At 43.3% G+C, this 19800-nt stretch overlaps 1 protein-coding gene across 4 annotated transcripts in view; it reads left to right on the top strand.

The window, feature by feature from the left end:
- Positions 1-19800, top strand: part of INTS14 (integrator complex subunit 14) — a 36227-nt gene extending 16427 nt beyond the window's left edge. For 3 of the 4 annotated variants that reach the window (XM_081227405.1, XM_081227407.1, XM_081227404.1), the window contains 7 exons: positions 721-813; positions 3035-3179; positions 4500-4633; positions 14554-14672; positions 16823-16888; positions 18891-19409; positions 19496-19799. In XM_081227405.1, the coding sequence (XP_081083531.1) occupies positions 721-813; positions 3035-3179; positions 4500-4633; positions 14554-14672; positions 16823-16888; positions 18891-19142 (809 nt within the window). In that variant the 3' untranslated portion in view covers positions 19143-19409; positions 19496-19799. Of the gene's footprint in view, positions 1-720; positions 814-3034; positions 3180-4499; positions 4634-14553; positions 14673-16822; positions 16889-18890; positions 19410-19495 lie in introns of all 4 variants that reach the window. The other variant, XM_081227406.1, reaches the window with a different exon arrangement.

The raw sequence follows: 19800 nt of genomic DNA, 5'->3' as shown, positions 1-19800 counted from the left end.
CCCTCCCTCCCACCCTCCCCATCCCACCCCTCCAGGCGGCCACAAAGCACCGAGCCGATCCCCCCGCGCCACGCGGTCACCCCCCACCATCCATCCACCCCACGCCCTGCAGTGTATACACGTCCATGCCTCTCCCCCGCCCCGTCACAGCCCACCCCCCCATATCCCCAAGCCCACCCCCAGTAGGTCTGTGTCTCTATTCCTGTTTTACCCCTAAGTTCTTCGTGACATTTTTTTTTCTTAAATTCCATATATATGTGTTAGCATACGGTATTTGTCTTTCTCTTTCTGACTTACTTCACTCTGTATGACAATCTCTAGGTCCATCCATGTCACTGCAAATGACATTATTTCGTTCCTTTTATGGCTGAGTAATATTCCATTGTATATATGTGCCACATCTTCTATATCCATTCCTCTGTCGATGGACATTTAGGTAGCTTCCATGTCCTGGCTATTGTAAATAGTGCTGCAATGAACATCGGGATGCTTGCATCCTTACAGGTTTCTCCGGATATATGCCCAGGAGTGGGATTGCTCGGTCACATGGTAGCTCAGTTTTTAGTTTTTTAAAGAACCTCCATACTGTTCTCTATAGTGGCTGTACCAGTTTATTGATACATTCCCACCACCAGCGTAGGACGGTTCCCTTTTCTCCACACGGTCTCCAGCATTTATTGTTTGTTACGAGTTAATTCTATGTTGATTCCTTCTTTTCAGATTTGGAAATAGTGGGATTTATTGATATAGCTGATATTTCAAGTCCCCCAGTTCTGTCCAGACATCTGGTCCTACCTATAGCACTTAACAAAGGTGAGTTCTCTTCCTATTCCAGTGATACATATGAAGTATCTTATTATCTAAAGTTATTCTTAAATGTTAGATAGTAGAATAGCCCATTTTGCAGAATTTGGGGGAAAGGAGTAGTTATTGGATTGGGGGTTTTTTGTTTGTTTGTTTGCTTTTGCGGTACACGGGCCTCTCACTGTTGCAGCCTCTCCCGTTGCGGAGCACAGGCTCTGGACGCGCAGGCTCAGCGGCCATGGCTCACGGGCCCAGCCGCTCCACGACATGTGGGATCTTCCCAGACCGGGGCACGAACCTGTTCCCCTGCATCGGCAGGCGGACTCTCAACCACTGCGCCACCAGGGAAGCCCTGGATTGGGTTTTTAAAAAATAATATGTTACCTGATATATTAAAAAACTAATTGTGCTGCTTTATAACTATGGAAAGCATTTTGACACATATTTATTGTGTGCTGCTTTGTTAATTTACAGTGGAAATCCTCTTTAGAGATGACAATGCTTAGTCCCTCATCCTGGGCTCTGCCTTTCCCTGTGGGAGCATGCTGGGGAAACCAAAGTAGTTCTCAGAAGGTTGCCTGATAAATGTGGAATACAGCTTTATAAGGGTAGAAACCACACCTGTTCTCTACTATGTGCCTAGCACATAGTAGATACTCAGTAAATACTGTTGAATGAGTGAATGAATACAGGTTTTTGTGAGGCCTCATTACTGCAGAATGTATTTCTCCAGCAACTATAAAGTCATATCTCCTACATTCAGCATCTCTCTGGAGAATGTTAGTCTCTAGCACTTTAAACTTCGCTTTTCTCTGTTTTAGGCTGACCGTCTCCTTTATATTCACCAGCTTTCTCTAAGAAGTGTATACAATCAGGTTTCCACTCACTGAGTTATGACCACATTCCATTTACTCATGGTTATCTCAGTTGGAATGTTAGGTATTCCATAACCCTCCATCACATATTCATAGACAGAATCTTTGATATGTTCTCACAGATGACCGATTATGATCCTTTTGTTTATACTTTACCTTACTGTTATTGTTATTGATGTTGATAACAACCGAGTTTACCTTATTCCCAAGGTCCTGGGAATTCTGTGTGCCCATATAAATTGCCAAGAAAGAAAGCGGGCAAAATGAAGAGTTTGTATAGGAAAACAGTGGAAAGAAAAGTATGGGAAGGCAAAATGGAGCCGTGTTGAAAGGGCTGTTGAATGTCAAACTAAACCAGGAAGATCTTTCTATTGAATTAGAAAGTCTTTGAATCAGCTTGAGTACACAGATAGTTCCAGAAGGAAGTTAATTGGAGGAAGATTCATTCATCAGCAGAGTGTATGAGAGAACCTGGAGTTGGAGAAGCGAGTCAAGAAACTTACGGAGTAGTCACTGTTCTTTGGGGTATCCCATCCACGTGCTGCCTGAAGGCTGTCAGTTGAGAACACTCTTGACATCTCTGAATATCTGTTTCTGTTTCAGTGGTGCCTGAAACCCCCAGAGAGCCTCTAGCTTAGTGTTCCAGTAGAAACTATGGAAAGCTGATTTTTTGTGTAGCAGCTTCACTGAAATATAATTCATATACCGTACATTTCACCCATTTAAAGTGTACAATTCAGTAGTTTTTAGTGTATTTACAAAGTTATGCAACCATAACCACAATTTTTGAATCAGAGTTTTAGAATTTTCACTACCTCAAAAAAAAGCCTTTTGGGCTTTCCTGGTGGCGCAGTGGTTGAGAGTCCGCCTGCCGATGCAGGGGACATGGGTTTGTGCCCCGGTCCGGGAGGATCCCATGTGCGACAGAGCGGCTGGGCCCGTGAGCCATGGCCGCTGAGCCTGTGCGTCCGGAGCCTGTACTCCGCAATGGGAGAGGTCACAACAGTGAGAGGCCGGCGTACCGCAAAAAAACAAACAAACAAACAAAAAAAACCACTTTTAGCTATCAACCCATAACCTTCCATCTCTCTCAGCCTCAGGTAACTACTGATATCCTATCTGTATATATTTGCCTATTCTGGATGTTTCATATAAATGGAATTCATATAACATGTGAAAACTGATTTTTATTTGGACATAGGAAAACCAGAATATGAGTTTTTCTTACTTGTTATAATATTCCTTTATAATTCTGTATACTTTCCTTACAAGGCTAGAAACAGCCAAGAGTACAACTGGAGTTTAGAGTTTTTGTAGCTAATCTCAGTCTGACTGGTTTTCTCTTCTTTTCCTAGAAGGTGATGAGGTGGGTACTGGTATAACTGATGACAACGAAGATGAAAATTCAGCCAATCAGATTGCAGGCAAAATACCCAACTTTTGTGTCCTGCTCCATGGCAGCCTAAAAGTGGAAGGAATGGTGGCGATAGTTCAATTAGGGTAAGAAACTTTTTTACCTTTGGTTGAGTGAAAGGGAGAATCAATTTACAGTGAAGTATTCCCCAGACTTTTCTGAAAGAAAGGATAGAAAGGATCTCCTCACTTTTTTTCTCTTTCTGCCATATCCTTCCCATGTACTATCACCTTCTACACTACTCTTTAAAGCATCCCCTAGAATAAGTACATAGTGAGTCTTTTAATTATATTGCCTTTATATTTTTTCTCAGTTTTCCTCTTTTCCATCCTATCTAGGAAACCTGGGGTCAGTTTAAGTAATGCTACTAACTTGTTACAGGATCTTACGCATTATGCACAGACTCCTCAGCTATAAAATAAGGAGGTAAAACTAAATGAAAAAAGATACTGATAACATTGAACATTTTACCATGTGCCAGGTGCTTCTCTAGGCACTTTATATACCTCACTATACAGGAGGTATCAATATTATCCCCATTCCTTAGATGAGGAAACTGAGGCTTAGAGAGCAAGTCATGGTACTTGCTCAAGGTCACACAGCTAGTAAATGAAAGAGCCAGGATCTTATCCATGTATTGTGACTCCATAGCCCATGCTCGTAACCACTCTGCTGTATTCCTTCCTTATGAGGAAAGCCCTTCTAGCTTTCACTTTTTGCTGTAGTCTCAAAATCTGCAAAACTCTCTGCTTCCCTTTACCTGTTGTCAGAGAAGAAGAGGTCATCTTCTGTCCATCACCTGGGATTGACTGGTAGAGAAAATTAAGAGGTTAGGAATGCTCAGAGGAAGCATGGCTCCTTTTCTGCTTGAGTTAAAATGAGCTGATCCAGAAAGAAGAATGCAATTCTTATTAGGTATCAGTTTGCTATATTTCTTGGTACTCAGGCTACCTGTACTGTCTCTGAGTAGGAGAATCACCTGGGGCCCTTTGAGAAGTGGGAGCAGAGCTGGGTGATGGCTCTGTGCCCTTTGCTAGAAGGGCTTCTCTCTGTGGTACTGCTGTGAATGATTCGGAGGCGGCTGAAAAGACCTATAGGTCTCAGCCCTTACTCGTCACCACCCCTGCAGCTACTTGCTGCCCTTGTGATTTTTTTTTTCTCTTTTAAGACTGCTTTTGATTTCCATATCTACATAATTGAATAATAATACCTGTCCCCAAGGAATGGTAATATTAGGGGACATCAGTATGCATTTTTAGGTTTAGGATTTGACTTGAGTAAAAGTAATGCACCTAATTTCAAAGCTGAAAACCATGTCTCTCAAGAGAAAAACACAGGCTCGAGTTACTTAACTTGACAACCCCAGGCTTGATGTTCTTCTGATCTTCCGTCTTCTCTCCATCTAGTCCTGAATGGCACGGAATGCTCTACTCCCAAGCGGACAGCAAGAAGAAATCCAACCTCATGATGTCTCTCTTTGAGCCTGGCCCAGAACCTCTCCCATGGCTGGGGAAAATGGCACAGTTGGGTCCTATTTCAGGTATAACCCAGATTAGATTTTATTTATCCTGACTTTGTTTTCTCTCTGCTGTTCGGAATGGCTCTGTGTGTGCAGTCAGAGAGCTGCGTGATTTCCCTTATGAGTGCCCTCTGGTTTCTGACGCTGGATATGTACATGGAGAACCCCAAGAGAGTTTGATGTTTGCACTTTTAACTTTACAGCTCAGGGGAAGCAAACATTTAGGTTGCTTCAAGTAAAAATAAATGCTCTAAATGCTTGGAGTGAAAAGCTATTCTCCATAAACTCTTTTTTCTTTAGTGTACTATTTTCAACCCAGGTACCCCTAGTCATTCATAGATAATTTAATCCCACTCCTTCCTGAAACTATTTTCCTTTAGTTTTCCTAACATTGCATTCACCTAGTACTTATCTTTTTCCTTGGCAACTTTTCTTTCTTGTCATTTTGTCTTCCTCTTGCCTCATGATTCCCAAGGTGTTGTTCTTTGCCTTCTTCTCTTGGGTTATTATTTTCTCTTGGTTATTTCATCAGCTGTTATAGCTTCAGAGTCCCAAAAATCTCTAACTCTGGTGCTGCTTGATCTCTCCCTGAAACTTGGGTATTATATTTCCAGTTCCCCCTTGGACCTCTCCACCTGGATATTCTGTCACAATCCTAAGCTCAGCATGTTTATTGAAGAAACTATTGTCTCTCCCTGCTTCCCCCATGAACTGTTTCTTATGATTTTCCTACTCCCTCTAATTGAGGTCTTTGTACTCCTGGGTACTCAGGCTCCAGCTGTAGTGTCACCCTTGACTTATTAGGGCCCATTTCAATTTTAGGAACATCTGCCATGCAACCTATTCTGTGCCAGGTGTGGGGGCTAAAAGAGTTAGCAGGAGTTACTCAAAGTCTAGCAGAGAGTGGAGTAATAAACATCAGCTGGCACAAGATCAGAGTTGGCCTGAAGGAAGGGATGGTCAGCTGTGCCTAGAGGACTCAGGAAAATCTGCACAGAGAAGAGACACCCTAGCTGAGTTTTGAAGAAAAAGAGGAATTTGCTGAGCTAGTGAAGGCAGAAAGGGCATACTGCCCAAATGGAGCACAAAGTGTGAGGGAGGGGTGGGAAGGCCAGATGGTAAGTTAGAGACTGGCAGTGGTACAGCAGGGCAGGCCTCATCTGAAATGTGAAGAGCTGAGACTTTATTCTGCAGATGCTGGGAAGCCACTGAAGGGAGTAATATGATCAGATCCTTCTGGCTGTAATGAGAACAGTGGAGATGCCAGTTAGATGACTTTGTATTCTAGGTACTGGTACCCCCTGGAGTTGTGCAGTATGGCTGAAATCCAAGTGAAAGATCATAAACTTTGCATTTAGAAAAAGAAGTCTGTGGAGTGTGGATTTGAAAAGGTAAGGGCATCTTGTAGTTAGAAGTCTACCGTGACAGTCCTGGAGTTGTGAAGATGAGAGGCAGAACAGGGGCAGTGGCTGGGGATAGAGATGATGGGATCCATGCAAAAGGTATTTAGGAGGTAGAAACAACAGTATTTAGATATGAGAATAGAGGAAAGAGAAGAGTTGAGAATGATCCCAGGTTTCTGACTGGAGCTATAGGGTGAAAGGTGGTACTATTAATTGAAACAGAACAGAGGAGGAAGAGTAGATTTGGGAAGAACATCTTTTGTGCATGTTAAGTTTATGCCTGTGAGATTTAGGTGGAGGTGCCTATAAACAATTACTGTGAGAATCTGGAGTTCAGGAGAGGGGGCAGAGTTGAAAATATAATTTTTAGTTATAAGCATATTGCTGATAGTTAAAATGATGATAATGAGGGAGATTGCTTAGGGCAATAGTTCACAAATTTGAGTTTTGGTATACAAAAGTGAAACTGGAGAACTTGTTTAAAAATTCTGTTTCCTTGGGGCTTCCCTGGTGGCGCAGTGGTTGAGAGTCTGCCTGCCGATGCAGGGGACACGGGTTCGTGCCCCGGTCCGGGAAGATCCCACATGCCGCGGAGCGGCTGGGCCCGTGAGCCATGGCCGCTGAGCCTGCGCGTCCGGAGCCTGTGCTCCGCAACGGGAGAGGCCACAACGGTGAGAGGCCCGCGTAACGCAAAAAAAAAAAAAAATTCTGTTTCCTGGGACTTCCCTGGTGGTCCAGTGGTAAAGAATCTGCCTTACAATGCAGGGGACGTAGATTTGATCCCTGGTCAGGGAACTAGGATCCCACATGCCACGGGGCACCTGGGCCCGCACACCACAACTACTGAGCTCACGTACCTTAACTAGAGAGCCTGCATGCCACAAACTCCAGAGCCCTCACGCCCTGGAGCCTGTGTGCCATAACTAGAGAAGAGAAAACCTGCACACCACAACTAGAGAGAAGACTGTGCGCCGCAATGAAGATCCCACGTGCTGCAGCTAAGACCCGATGCAACCAAAAATAAATAAAATAAAAATAAATAAATATTTTAAAAAGAAATTCTGTTTCCTGGGCCCTACCTACAGAGATTCTGACTCATTTGGTCTGGATTCAAGCCAGGAACTTGGAGGGTTTTTTTCTTTTTTTAAATTAATTATTTTATTTATTTATTTATTTTTGGCTGCGCTGGGTCTTCGTTGCTGTGCGCAGCCTTTCTCTAGTTGTGGCGAGCAGGCGCTACTCTTCGTTGTGGTGCGGGGGCTTCTCTTATTGTGGAGCACGGGCTCTAGGCACGCAGGCTTCAGTAGTTGTGGCATCCAGGCTCTAGAGCACAGGCTCAGTAGTTGTGGTGCATGGGCTTAGTTGCTCCGTGGCATGTGGGATCTTCCCTGACCAGGGCTCGAACCCATGTCCCCTGCATTGGAAGACAGATTCTTAACCACTGCGCCACCAGCGAAGTCCCTGCAGTTTTAATATTACCCAAGTGATTACAATCCAGGTCAATAACCGCACTTTAAGAAGCCGTAGCCTCAGGAAAGTATATACATTAAGGAAAAAAGAGAGCCAAGGACCAGACTTCTAAAAAGGACCAACTACTAGCGGCAGTGAATTGGTACCAGTAAAGGAAAATGAAAAGAGGCAGATGAAGGAGAAAAAGTAGAAGAAAGGGATGTCACAGACGCCAAGAGAATAAAGGGATTCAAGAAAGAAGTACAGTGTCTCATGAGCACATATGAGACACAACCTACAATGTCTTATACACATGTGCATACATGTCAGTTAAGGTCTGAAGGACGTCTTTTGCCATTGAAGCCTAAAGAAGATTTTGATGGAATATAGGCCCTAGAAGCTAGGCCAAGGGTCAGCAAACTCTTTCAGTAAAGGGCCATATGATAAATACTTCACATTTTACAGGCCATTATGGGTTTTGTCATAACCACTACACTGCCATTGTAGCACAATCATAAACCTTTTAAAAATATTAAAAAAAAACATTCTTAATTCAAAAACAGGCAGCCAGCCATAGTTTGCCAACTCTTGAGCTAGGATCCAGGGGCTGGGCTTTTAAAGTTCACACAGGAACAGGAGACAAGACTAAGAGCTGAAATCTCTGACCTCTCAGTGAGAGAATGATAAGAAAAATTCTACCCATTGTTTCTACCCGCTTTTCTACATATAAAGAAACATAAAAGTCTCCTATGAGAAGTTGAAGCCCAAGTCCTGCACCATGTGGATGGACATGACCCATTCCCAAACCAAACAGTGCAAAAACTGGTCCTGAAGCAATGAAATCCATGGTGCATCCTCCAGAAGCTAATATAAATGGCTGTGTAGGAATTCCTCTGCAACCCAGGGCAAAAAAGAGTGCTGCAGAAAAAACAATCCCCACTGGAAGTGAGTTCATGATTTGAAAAAAAGTTTTAAAATCATGTGAGGATTTTCTCTTCTTTTACGAAAGACCAGTAGGAGGAATAGCACCTTGAGGACTTAATCTGAAAGAGACTGTAGAATGAGTGTTTTAAATGATTAAAGAGTTTTAGAAAGGAGTAGAAACCAAGAGGAAAGAAGAAGACACTATGAATCAAGAGTCATTTGATCTTGGGACTTCCCTTTCCCTGGTGGTGCAGTGGTTAAGAATCCACCTGCCAATTCAGGGGACACGGGTTCAAGCCCTGGTCCGGGAAGATCCCACATGCTGCGGAGCAACTAAGCCCACACGCCTAGAGCCCATGCTCTGCAACAGGAGAAGCCACTGCAATGAGAAGCCCACGCACCACATGAAGAGTAGCCCCCGCTCGCCACAACTAGAGAAAGCCTGCGCGCGGCAACAAAGACCCAACGCAGCCAAAAATAAAATAAATAAATTTTTTAAAAATCACATTAAAAAAAAAAGAGTCATTTGATCTCAACAGATAGGAGATTCTTGGTGGCTTTGTAAGAGTTTCAGCAGAAGATTAGCCAGGAGACAGGTTGAGGAATGAATTAGAGATGAGCAAATGGAAATACCAAGTTTGACCACAAGAGGACAGAATTAGGACAGTAATTGGAGGAGAACCTGGGTGTATGTGTGTGTCTTGAAAGAGAGATTCTTCACCTCTTTTACCTGTTCTCTCTACAGCATTCCTACATTCATTCTGCCTTTTCATTCTCATGGCTCTTGCCTTGTTCTGGCTTTCTTTACCTTTCACTTAGATCAGAGGTCAGCTAACTAGGGCCTGCAGGTCAAACTAGCCCACCACTTGTTTTGTAAATATAATTTTATTGTGCAGTTTTATTACACAGTCACACTCATGTATTTATATATAATCTATGGCTGCTTTCCTGCTTCAGTGGCAGAATTGAGTAGTTACAACAGAGACCGTATAACCCACAAAGCCTAAAATATTGCTGTCTGATCCTTTGCAAAAAAAGCTTGCTCACGCCTAACCTAGACTATTGTGAGAGTTTTCACCACAGCTGCCTGTCCATAATCTAAGGTAGTAACATTCACATTCGTTTCTGATCTGGCTGCCAACCTAGCAATGCTTGGCTGGTTAACACGTTTTCTTTTTTTTTTTTTTTTAATTTATTTATTTATGCATTTATTTTTGGCTGCATTGGGTCTTCATTGCTGCACGGCTCTCGCCAGTTGCAGAGAGTGGAGGCCACTCTTCGTTGCGGTGCCTGGGCTTCTCATTGCAGTGGCTTCTCTTGTGGAGCACAGGCTCTAGGCGCACGGGCTTCAGTAGTTGTGGCACATGGGCTCAGTAGTTGTGGCTCGCGGGCTCTAGAGCGCAGGCTCAGTAGTTGTGGCTCACAGTCGTAGTTGCTCCATGGCATGTGGGATCTTCCCAGACCAGGGATCGAACCCGTGTCCCCTTCATTGGCAGGCAGATTCTTAACCACTGCGCCACCGGGGAAGTCCTAACGCGTATTCTTAAGTCAGATGGAACTGCTCTTTACTTAGCCCTGTATTCATGTTGTTTTTTCCTCCCACTATCTGCTCTTCTTTTCTGTGAGGATAATAAGAGCTAACAGCTCTTGAATTTAACTTTGTGCCAGGCACTGTGCTAAACAAAGTGAAATGTATCATCTCATTTAATTCTCACAACTGTCCTAGGAAATTGGGATTGTCATTATGGTAACAAGTAATAAGCGATAATAAAACCTATCTTAGAGGGTTGTTGGAGAATTTATTGAGGGAATGTGTATTGGCTACCTGACGCAGAGTAGGCACATTTTAATGGTAGATCCTGCTGTTTTGTTTGTTTGTTTGTTTGTTTGTTTATGGCTGTGTTGGGTCTTCGTTGCAGCACGTGGGCTTTCTCTAGTTGTGGCGAGCAGGGGCTACTCTTCATTGCAGTGTGTGGGTTTCTCATTGTGGTGGCTTCTCGTTGTGGAGCACGGGCTCTAGGCACGCGGGCTTCAGTAGTTGTGGCACGCGGGCTCAGTAGTTGTGGCTCGTGGGCTCTAGGATGCAGGCTCAGTAGTTGTGGTGCACGGGCTTAGTTGGTCCACCACATATGGGATCTTCCCAGACCAGGGCTCCAAACCGTGTCCCCTGCATTGGCAGGCGGACTCCCAACCACTGCACTACCAGGGAAACCCTGCTGTTTTAATTATGTTTTTTAATCAAAGGAAAGCTTGCAAAATAGTACTGTTTATACTTATCCCTTCTCCTAATTCTGTTCCTAGAGACAACCATTTTCAAATTTTAATTGTTTCTTTTGATGTTTACTTACATTTCTAAATAATATAAGTATACAGCTCTTTCTTGACTTTTTTTTCTTTTAAAGGTCATTTTTTGACTTTTTAAGGAAAACTAGTTAGCTCTGTTACCGCTACCATCCCTCCCCACCCATCCACCCAATAAGAACATTTTTCCCTTCCTCAATGCTTGCAGTGTGGTTATAGCATTCTTTTTGGTTAAATCAGTATTCCGTCCTTGCTAAGTGAAGTCAGTATTATTTACTACTAAGCTGTGTGGTGTACCACATCACATTTCCTTTGTTTTGCAGCTCTTTGTGGCCTACTACTTTTTTTTTTAATTAGACATTTCTTTTTTCTAGCAGGTAAGATAAATGTATTCTAACTTCAATTAAAAGGAAAGCTCTCTTGGAAAGGCACTGATGTTCCTCAGAGGATGCAGGAAAGAGCGCCTGGCTGTAGGGGAGCCAGCAGCAGATGAGCGCAGCCCTCACTCTGGGCTCTCTCGCAGCCTTCTTCTACTTCTCTTTTCTTTTCTCTTGTTTTCCTTTGCTGTTTTCTGTGTACCTATCACTAATTCCTCCCTAAGTAAAATACATCCTTTACGTATTTTTTTGTCAGTTTCTTTCTTTTTTTTTTTGCGGTACGCGGGCCTCTCACTGTTGTGGCCTCTCCCGTTGTGGAGCACAGACTCCAGAAGCACAGGCTCAGCGGCCATGGCTCACAGGCCCAGCCGCTCCTCGGCATGTGGGATCTTCCCAGACCGTGGCATGAACCCGTGTCCCCTGCATCGGCAGGCGGACTCTCAACCACTGCGCCACCAGGGAAGCCCTCTTTCTTTTTTTTTGCTTGGAGTCATCTCCCTCCCTCTTGTTTCATGAATGGACTGGTGGTTCTCTAGGCTGGTTGCATAGTTGTCATCCCACGTCTTCCCTTCATAGCTCCTCCGTGGCTCTCCTGTTTCGTGCATCCTCCTGAGAAAAGGGTACATAGGAAGTGAACATTTGAAATCTTGCATATGTGTAAATGTCTGTATTTCATCCCTTACACTTGATTGATAGTGTGGTTGGATATTGAGTTCTAGGCTGGGAATCATTTTCCTTTAGAGTTTCGAACCATCACTCTGTTGTCTCTTCTGGCTTCCAGTGTTGCTACTGAGAGTCTAGTGCCATGCTGACTGCCAGGGCTTTGACCCTGATCTCTGTTTCCTCTGCACACCTTGAGGCTCTTTTAGTGTCCCTAGCGTTCTAGATTTTCAGAATCATGTACCTAGTTTCTGGTCTCTTCATTCATTGTGGTGGGGACTCAGTGGGCCCTTCCATCTGGGAATTCATGTTCTTCATTCCTGGGAATACAAATATGTCTTTCATTTCTCCTCTGTTTGTATTCTCTGTTCTCCCTCTCTAGAATATATGTTTATGATTTGTGTGTGTGTGTGTGTGTGTGTGTGTGTGTGTAATTTTCTTATCATCCCCTACCCATTTTTTTCATTTTCTTAATTTTTTGTTCTACGTTCTGTAAAATATCTTCAACTTTATCTTGCAACTGATTTTTTTAAAATTTCTGCTATCATGTTTATTATTTCTAAGATCTCTTGTTCTTTTTTCATAAATGTCTGCTAAGCCATTTACCACATATAGGCTCCAAACAATTAGAGACAGTACAAGATAGGCTACAATTAGATGTTGAAATGTTTGGTACTGACACTGAGTGCTATAGGATAAAAAGGACTAGAGAAATCACTGTCTACCAGAAAAATTTGGGACAACTCCATGGAGAAAGTAGGATAGGATCTGGACCTAGAATTTAAGTAACTTTGGAAAGGTGAGGAACAGCAGTGTTGAGTAGGGGAAGTGTTGTCTTCGAAATCAGGCCCAGCTGAGTCCCTGTGAAATCTGAGCCTCAGTTTCCTCATCTTTAATGAGACTAATAATATCTACCCTCTAGGGTTGCTGTGAGGAGAGAAGTTGTATGTGTAAAGTATTTTGCACATAGTTGTAATTTAATAAATTACATTTAATAAATTCTATAAGTTCCTTGAGGCCCAAACAATACCTTCTCTAGCCACAATTCCTAGCACAGTGCTTGCTGCATAGTGAGGTCTTACTATAGATGATGAATGAGTACGTGAGGGAGGGAATAAATAAATGAGGAAAGGAGAGCATTCCAGACAGGGGGATAACAGGAACAGTGGCAGGGAAGTTGGAAATAAGCATGTGGCATGGGAAACGACTGTTGGGATCTTGGCCTGACTAGAAAGGTTTATGTATAGACAAGTATTTGTGGAAATGTCTGGAAAGCTGAGCCACTACTTTTTGGAGCGGGTAGGAGGAGAGGGGACTGACAGAGATAGTATGGGGCCAGTATAAGGCATCTAAATTAATGACCAGATTGGGGTTAGAGAGCTTCTGGGTCAGTTAGAGAAACTGGGCTAATTCCAGTTTTCAACATGAACATTTGAGCAAGGGATTTAAGCTCCCCAGACTTGTTGGGAAAATGATTCCTTCTTTGTCTACCCCAAAAGATGATAATAAGGATAAAATGAGCCAGTAGATACAAGTATGCTCTGTAAGTTTGTGGCAGAGTTTCAGTGACTTAGGAAATAGGTAGAAAAACAAAAACCCTTGTTTATCCACATGACTATAAAACCAACATGGCTTTAAATCCTTGGAAGCAATAAACTAGTAAGCCATAAGATGAGGTATGTTTCACCAAAAAGGTATTTCTTCCCTTGCGCTTTTTTTTTTTTTTTTTTTTTTTGGCTGTGCAGGGTCTTCATTGCTGTGCGCGGGCTTTCGTTGCTGTGCAAGCCCCCAAGCAGAAGGGCGACTGAGCACCTCGGCCGCCCCAGCTCGCACCCGCCCACAGACTCAGGGCGGCACCAGAGGCCAACCCTGGGCCTTAAGCCCATCTCTGTCCTGCTTGCTTTTTGTTAATGTTGTTGGTTTTTTTAAGTTGGTTTTCATTTTTCGTTTGTTTGGTCTTATTTTGTAAGAAACTATTTTATATATAGTAGACCCTGTGCGCGACCAGGGGCCACTCTTCGTTGTGGTGTGGGCTTCTCCTTGCCGTGGCTTGTCTTGTTGCAGAGCACAGGCTCTAGGTGCATGGGCTTCAGTAGTTGTGGCATGCAGGCTCAGTAGTTGTGGCACACAGGCTTAGTTGCCCTGCAGCATGTGGGATCTTCCCGGACCAGAGCTCAAACCCGTGTCCCCTGCATTGGCGGGTGGATTCTTAACCATTGGACCACTACGGAAGTCCTTTCCCTTGCTCTTTTCCATAATTTGGCTATACGTAATTTTCTTTTAAATTTTCTCAATGCCTAGACCTATGCTGTCTAATCCAGTAGCCACTCACCACAGAGGCTCTTTAAATTTAATTAAATAAAATTCAGTTCCTCTGTTACACTAGCCATGTGTCAGGGGTTCGGTGGTCACATGGGCTATGGCTACCATTCCTCATCACAGAAAGTTCTGTTGGAGAGTGCTGGGCTAGGCTATATAGAATTGCAGTATGTATATATACATATATTTTTATATATACTTTAGTATTGTTGTATGTACAACAATTTTATCCTCTCTGACCTTAATTTATAAAGCAGATAAGTGAAGCTTGTTTCTTTAAAAACATTAAGCTGTTTTTCACTTGTATGTGTCTCAGTTGATTGTTTAGTGTCCGACATCAGTATTGAGAACAGGTTCCCCAACCTGACTGAAGTTAATGGATTTTCTTAATTAGGGAAGTAACAGGATATAGGAGATTGAATGATTCAAAGAGCTTCTAGCCTAATTGGAAATGTAATTGATTGTGTTTTGCCAGATGTCATTTCAACAATGTCTTTTTCTTTTTAAGATGCTAAAGAAAACCCTTATGGTGAGGATGATAATAAGAGCCCATTCCCCCTGCAGCCCAAAAACAAACGCAGTTATGCCCAGAATGTGACCGTGTGGATCAAACCCAGTGGCCTGCAGGTAACATTACCATTCACGTTGCTCTCCACTGGGGACAGGAGGAGGGTTTCTGGCGGGCAGGTGGACATTTGATTTGATTTTCTTTTCCTTCGATACTTAGTAATTCATTTACTTCTAATGTTTGTCATTATTTCCAAAAAGGATTTGAGGTGGCCTACAGTAAAACACGTATATAGCAGGATCATTTTTTACAAAATTTAGAGCAATACGAAACGTAGAGGAAGAGGACAGACAATTGTTTCAGGAAGCCAAGGCAAAATGATAATTGTATTTGAGCAATTTGGCTCTGAGCTTCCTGCTACCAAGGTCAAAAAAACATCATGTTTATATGGTTCTTCTTGTCTGATAAAAGGAAGCGTGTCAGTTCTTCTAGAGAGACACATTTTTCTGGCATTAAATTTTAATGTAAAAGTTTTGACATGGTGAGTCATTGAATAACATTATGGGTGTTATCTTTAAGGATAATTTTGAGAAAGATGTAAAAATCTTCATGTGGTTATTTCTTCCATCTCCACGGGGTAAGCCAAAGCATTACCCTGTAATGCCACAGAGACACTTTGATGGGAGGCTAAGATTATCTTGTTATCAAGGTGTGCTGCTTTTAGTCAACATATTCAGTGACTTTCTCGTCCCATTAGTCATTTATACGTATTTTTTAACTCTTTATTTTATATTGGAGTATAGCTGATTAACAATGTTGTGCTAGTTTCAGGTGCACAGCAAAGGGACTCAGCTGTACATATACATGTATCTGTTCTCCCCCAAACTCCCCTCCCATCCAGGCTGCCACATAACATTGAGCAGAGTTCCCTGTGGTATACAGTAGGTCCTCGTTCGTTGGCCATTTTAAATATAGCAGTGTTATACCTATTTTTAAAAAACACTTTTTTATCATTTGAGTGCCTTTTTTTTTTTCCTTTGTTCTTCCAACGAATCCAACCTAAGCCAAATGAGAAGAGGCAGTCAGGCCACCTGACCACAGAAGTAGCTTCTGTTGACGGCATAGTCTCTTCTAGCCCCCTTTTCAGGGAGACTGGACACATCCTGCCGTGGCTAAGGGGCCTCTTCCCTTTGTTGGAAATTCAAGTTCTCCCTCTTTCTTAACATCACTGACCCCAACACTTCCCTGTCAGAAAGAGAGCTGAATTTTTCTAAAATTATTTTTTAAATTTTGTTTTGATCTGGGTGTATTGTTTCATTATGGTGAGGTGCACATAACAAAATTTACCATTTCAAAGTTACAATTCAGTGGCATTTAGTACAATCACAGTGTTACACAACCATCACCACTATCTAGTTCCAAAACATTTTCATCACCCCAAAAGGAAATCCTATGCCCACTAAACAAGTCATCCTTCCCCCAGCTCTTGTCAGCCACTAATCTGCTTTCTGTCTATAGGGATTTGCCTGTTCTGGATATTTCAAATAAACTGCATCATATTACATGTGGCCTTTTGTGTTTGACTTCTTTCAGTTAGCATAACGTTTTCAACGTTCATTCATGTTGTAGCATGTATCAGTACTTCTTTCCTTTTGATGGCTGAGTAATAGTCCATTGTATAAATAAACCACGTTTGGTTTATCCATTCATTCAGTTAGTGAACTTTTGAATTATTTCCACCTTTTGGCTATTATGAATAATGCTGCTATGAACATTTGCCAAATTTATTTTTTCTTTTGTTGCTCTGCTGTTGTCATGAAAAGAGTTTTATAGTTTTAGCTCTTACATTTAGGCCTCTGACCCATTTTGAGTCCATTTTTTGTATATGGTATGAAGTAAGAGTCCAACTTCATTTTTTTGCGGGTGGCTATCCAGTTATCCAAGCACCATTTGTTAAAGAGACTATTGTTTCCCCCATTGGATGGTCTTGGTACCCTTGTCAAAAAGCAGCGGCCATAGATGTATGGGTTTACTGGGGGTGTTTTTGTGACAAGTTCATTATTATCACCAAGAGATTTATTATCATCAAGCCTTTTGAAGGAGGGAGATGCTTTACTAATGTTGAACAATGACATTAACTCAGAAGGGATCCTCATCTTGACATTGTAACTCTTTTCTCATTTTCATTTTTTTAATTTAAAGCCATCCTTTTGTATTCTTTCCCTTTTACCACATAATTCTAATGTTGAATTCTTTTTACCCTCGATAGACAGATGTACAGAAGATTTTAAGAAATGCAAGGAAACTACCTGAAAAAACACAGACATTCTATAAGGTAAGACTATCAGAATTATAGGGAATGAGGGTGGGCCCTGGGATGTGTGCCAGAAATAAACAGTTCACAGTAGTGTAGGGTAACGTTGAACATGGACAGGGATTAGAAGTGTATGGTTTGTTTGTGCCTTAGTTTTTTCATCAGTGAAGTCAGTAGAAGTGATAAGTCTGTTGCTGCCCTAAAATCCAGGAATCAGAAGTGTTTAAATGGCCTGGTTCTGTGCAGCAGGTCTCCTCTGCGTTGGTGCTGTTGTGAATGGCTGAGGGAAGGAGCTGAAAGGACCTGTGGGTCACAGCCCTTAAACCTCCTCACTGCTCCCATATGGGTATCCAGTCTGACTCCGGGCAACCAGTGTATGTGACTTCCACGGATGGTGATTGCTCAGAACATTCTTACTGCACCAGAGGATCTGCTTCCAGGAGTGAATTCTAAAATTGCACATTTATGAATTGCAAAAGGATGGCCCTCCAGAATCATACCTAGCTAATGCAGAACCATTGGTGGAATGAAGTTACAAGGGATGGGGTGGAGTTGAGGGGCATTTAAGGTCACTCCTTGCTTCTCCCCTGTCCTTCTGGTGTTTGGCTGAAATTAAATTAAGTGGCAGTGTGAGGTATGCTGTATTGGCAATTGTGTCCTAGCTTGCGAATCTTAAAATACGGTACACACAGCCAGCTCCAGAGTAGCATCTCTTCCAGAGAACATATGTGCTTTGTCTGGGTGTTATCTTATTACCTTTATGTCTTCTAATTATGTAGCGAGCTAGTGAAATCAAGCAGAGTTCAACCAGAGAGCTGCCCAGCCCACCATGTCCCCCACTGACTGAAGCCCTAGGCCCTTGATGACCACTCCTTGGCTGTAGTCCCTGTCTCCCTGCAGAGCTGTCTATTCAGGGTGGCACACTTGTACTTCGGCCTTCTGCACTTTTCAGTTGTAAACAGATGATAGTAGAGAGGTGGTCAGAAAGTCCGTTTCTCTTTTCTGGTTTTATAGAACCTACAGGAAAGGGCCTCTACCAGATGGCTGTGTCAGCTCCTCCAGTGGGCGTGGAAGAGGTTATCCTCCTTTTGTGCCACTGACACCCAGAGAGGCTACACAACTTGCCCAGATCACACTGCTAGGCGATAGATGGGGCATTTTGTATTTCTGTGCTTCCATCCACTACTCAACCTTCTGTGGTGATCTTTGGGGTCAGACCTGCTGACTCCTCCAGTGCCTCCTTCAAACATGTTCATCGTCATTCAGTCTAAGACTCCAGCCAGAGAGGCACCAGAGGGTTAAGAGCCCTCTGAGGTTTGGGGCAAGCCTTTTCTGTACCTGAGTAACAGAGGGAAAGTATCCTCCATAGAGTTACGAGTACATGAAATGATGTATGCAAAGCACCTCACCATGTTTGGCCTGAGGGCTCATGCAGGAACGTGGAGAGACCTAGAGGGTATAATGCTAAGTGAGACACCTCAGATCAGGAGGATGTCATCTCTTTGCAAAATCTACAAAGCACCTCACCATGTTTGGCCTAAGTGCTCATGAACTGTGGTGAGGATGACCTGAGTTTCAGTCACCTGTGTCTTCCTTAGCTTTCTGATCACCTGCAGAGGAACCACTTACCAGTCATGTCATCACACTCTCTTGTTATTGGCATCTCTGTACAAGCATTTGTTCTCATATAAAAATGCTCATTTAAGATTGGGGATCGGGCTTCCCTGGTGGCGCAGTGGTTGAGAGTCCGCCTGCCAATGCAGGGGACACGGGTTCGTGCCCCGGTCCGGGAAGATTCCACATGCCGCGGAGCGGCTGGGCCCGTGAGCCATGGCCGCTGAGCCTGCGCGTCCGGAGCCTGTGCTCTGCAATGGGAGAGGCCACAACAGTGAGAGGCCCGCGTACCGCAACAACAAAAAAAAGATTGGGGATCAAGGAGAACTTATACTGAGCTGAGCACTTAGAAAGTATGTGACGAGGAGAACACATTTCAGGAACATTGGTGTCTTTTATTTTGTTTTAGGAGCTGAACCGTTTACGAAAGGCTGCCTTGGCCTTTGGTTTCCTGGACCTGCTCAAAGGGGTGGCTGACATGCTAGAAAGGGAGTGCACGCTGCTGCCTGACACAGCTCACCCCGATGCTGCGTTCCAGCTGACTCACGCCGCCCAGCAACTCAAGCTGGCCAGTACTGGCACCTCTGAGTATGCCGGGTATGACCACAACATCACACCTTTGCAGACAGACTTCTCTGGGAGCAGTGCTGAAAGAATGTGAAGCTGACTTCATTCTTTTTTCAAGTGAAAATAATTTAGGGTAAAAACTTTTCTGGTCTGTTCACCTCTGCAGCAGCTACCCAAAGACCTTCCCAAGGCTGCCTCAGAAGCACCACTTACAGGTTTGACTCTGCTACTCTGAGAAGGGTTCTGCAGGGTGGGCAGCTGCTCGGGCTTTGACCTTAGCTTTCTGGAGCTGTCTTTAAAACCAAAAGACAACTGTTGCTCCCACAGTGGGCATGTTTCCTGAGAAGCCTGAGACTGACAGGTCCCACAGTGGGCATGTTTCCTGAGAAGCCTGAGACTGACAGGTCCCACAGTGGGCATGTTTCCTGAGAAGCCTGAGACTGACAGGCGTAGAGCCCTCTCCACCTTCCTCGGGCACCCTAACAACCTGGGTTCTCTGTTCCTGAAAGGCCCTTCACTCTTCTCCTCTCCCAACCACAGGGACATTTTCAGGTACCTATGGTTGGGAGAGGAGACTTGCTAAGTACAAGCCCAACATCACTAAGTTTCAGAATTTCTACCTTAGAACTTGGGCAAAAGGTCGGTGGTAACCCTTAGGTACTTTTGGTATATCTTGAGATACAAACTTTTAAACAGCAACCATAAATGTATAAAATGATTCTTGTTTCTTCAAATTTTTTTTAATGAAAATA

The sequence above is a fragment of the Mesoplodon bidens genome (genome assembly GCF_964165515.1).
Source record: "Mesoplodon bidens genome assembly, chromosome: 3".
Classification (NCBI taxonomy): Eukaryota; Metazoa; Chordata; class Mammalia; order Artiodactyla; family Ziphiidae; genus Mesoplodon; species Mesoplodon bidens.
This window is presented reverse-complemented; position numbering and strand designations above follow the sequence as displayed.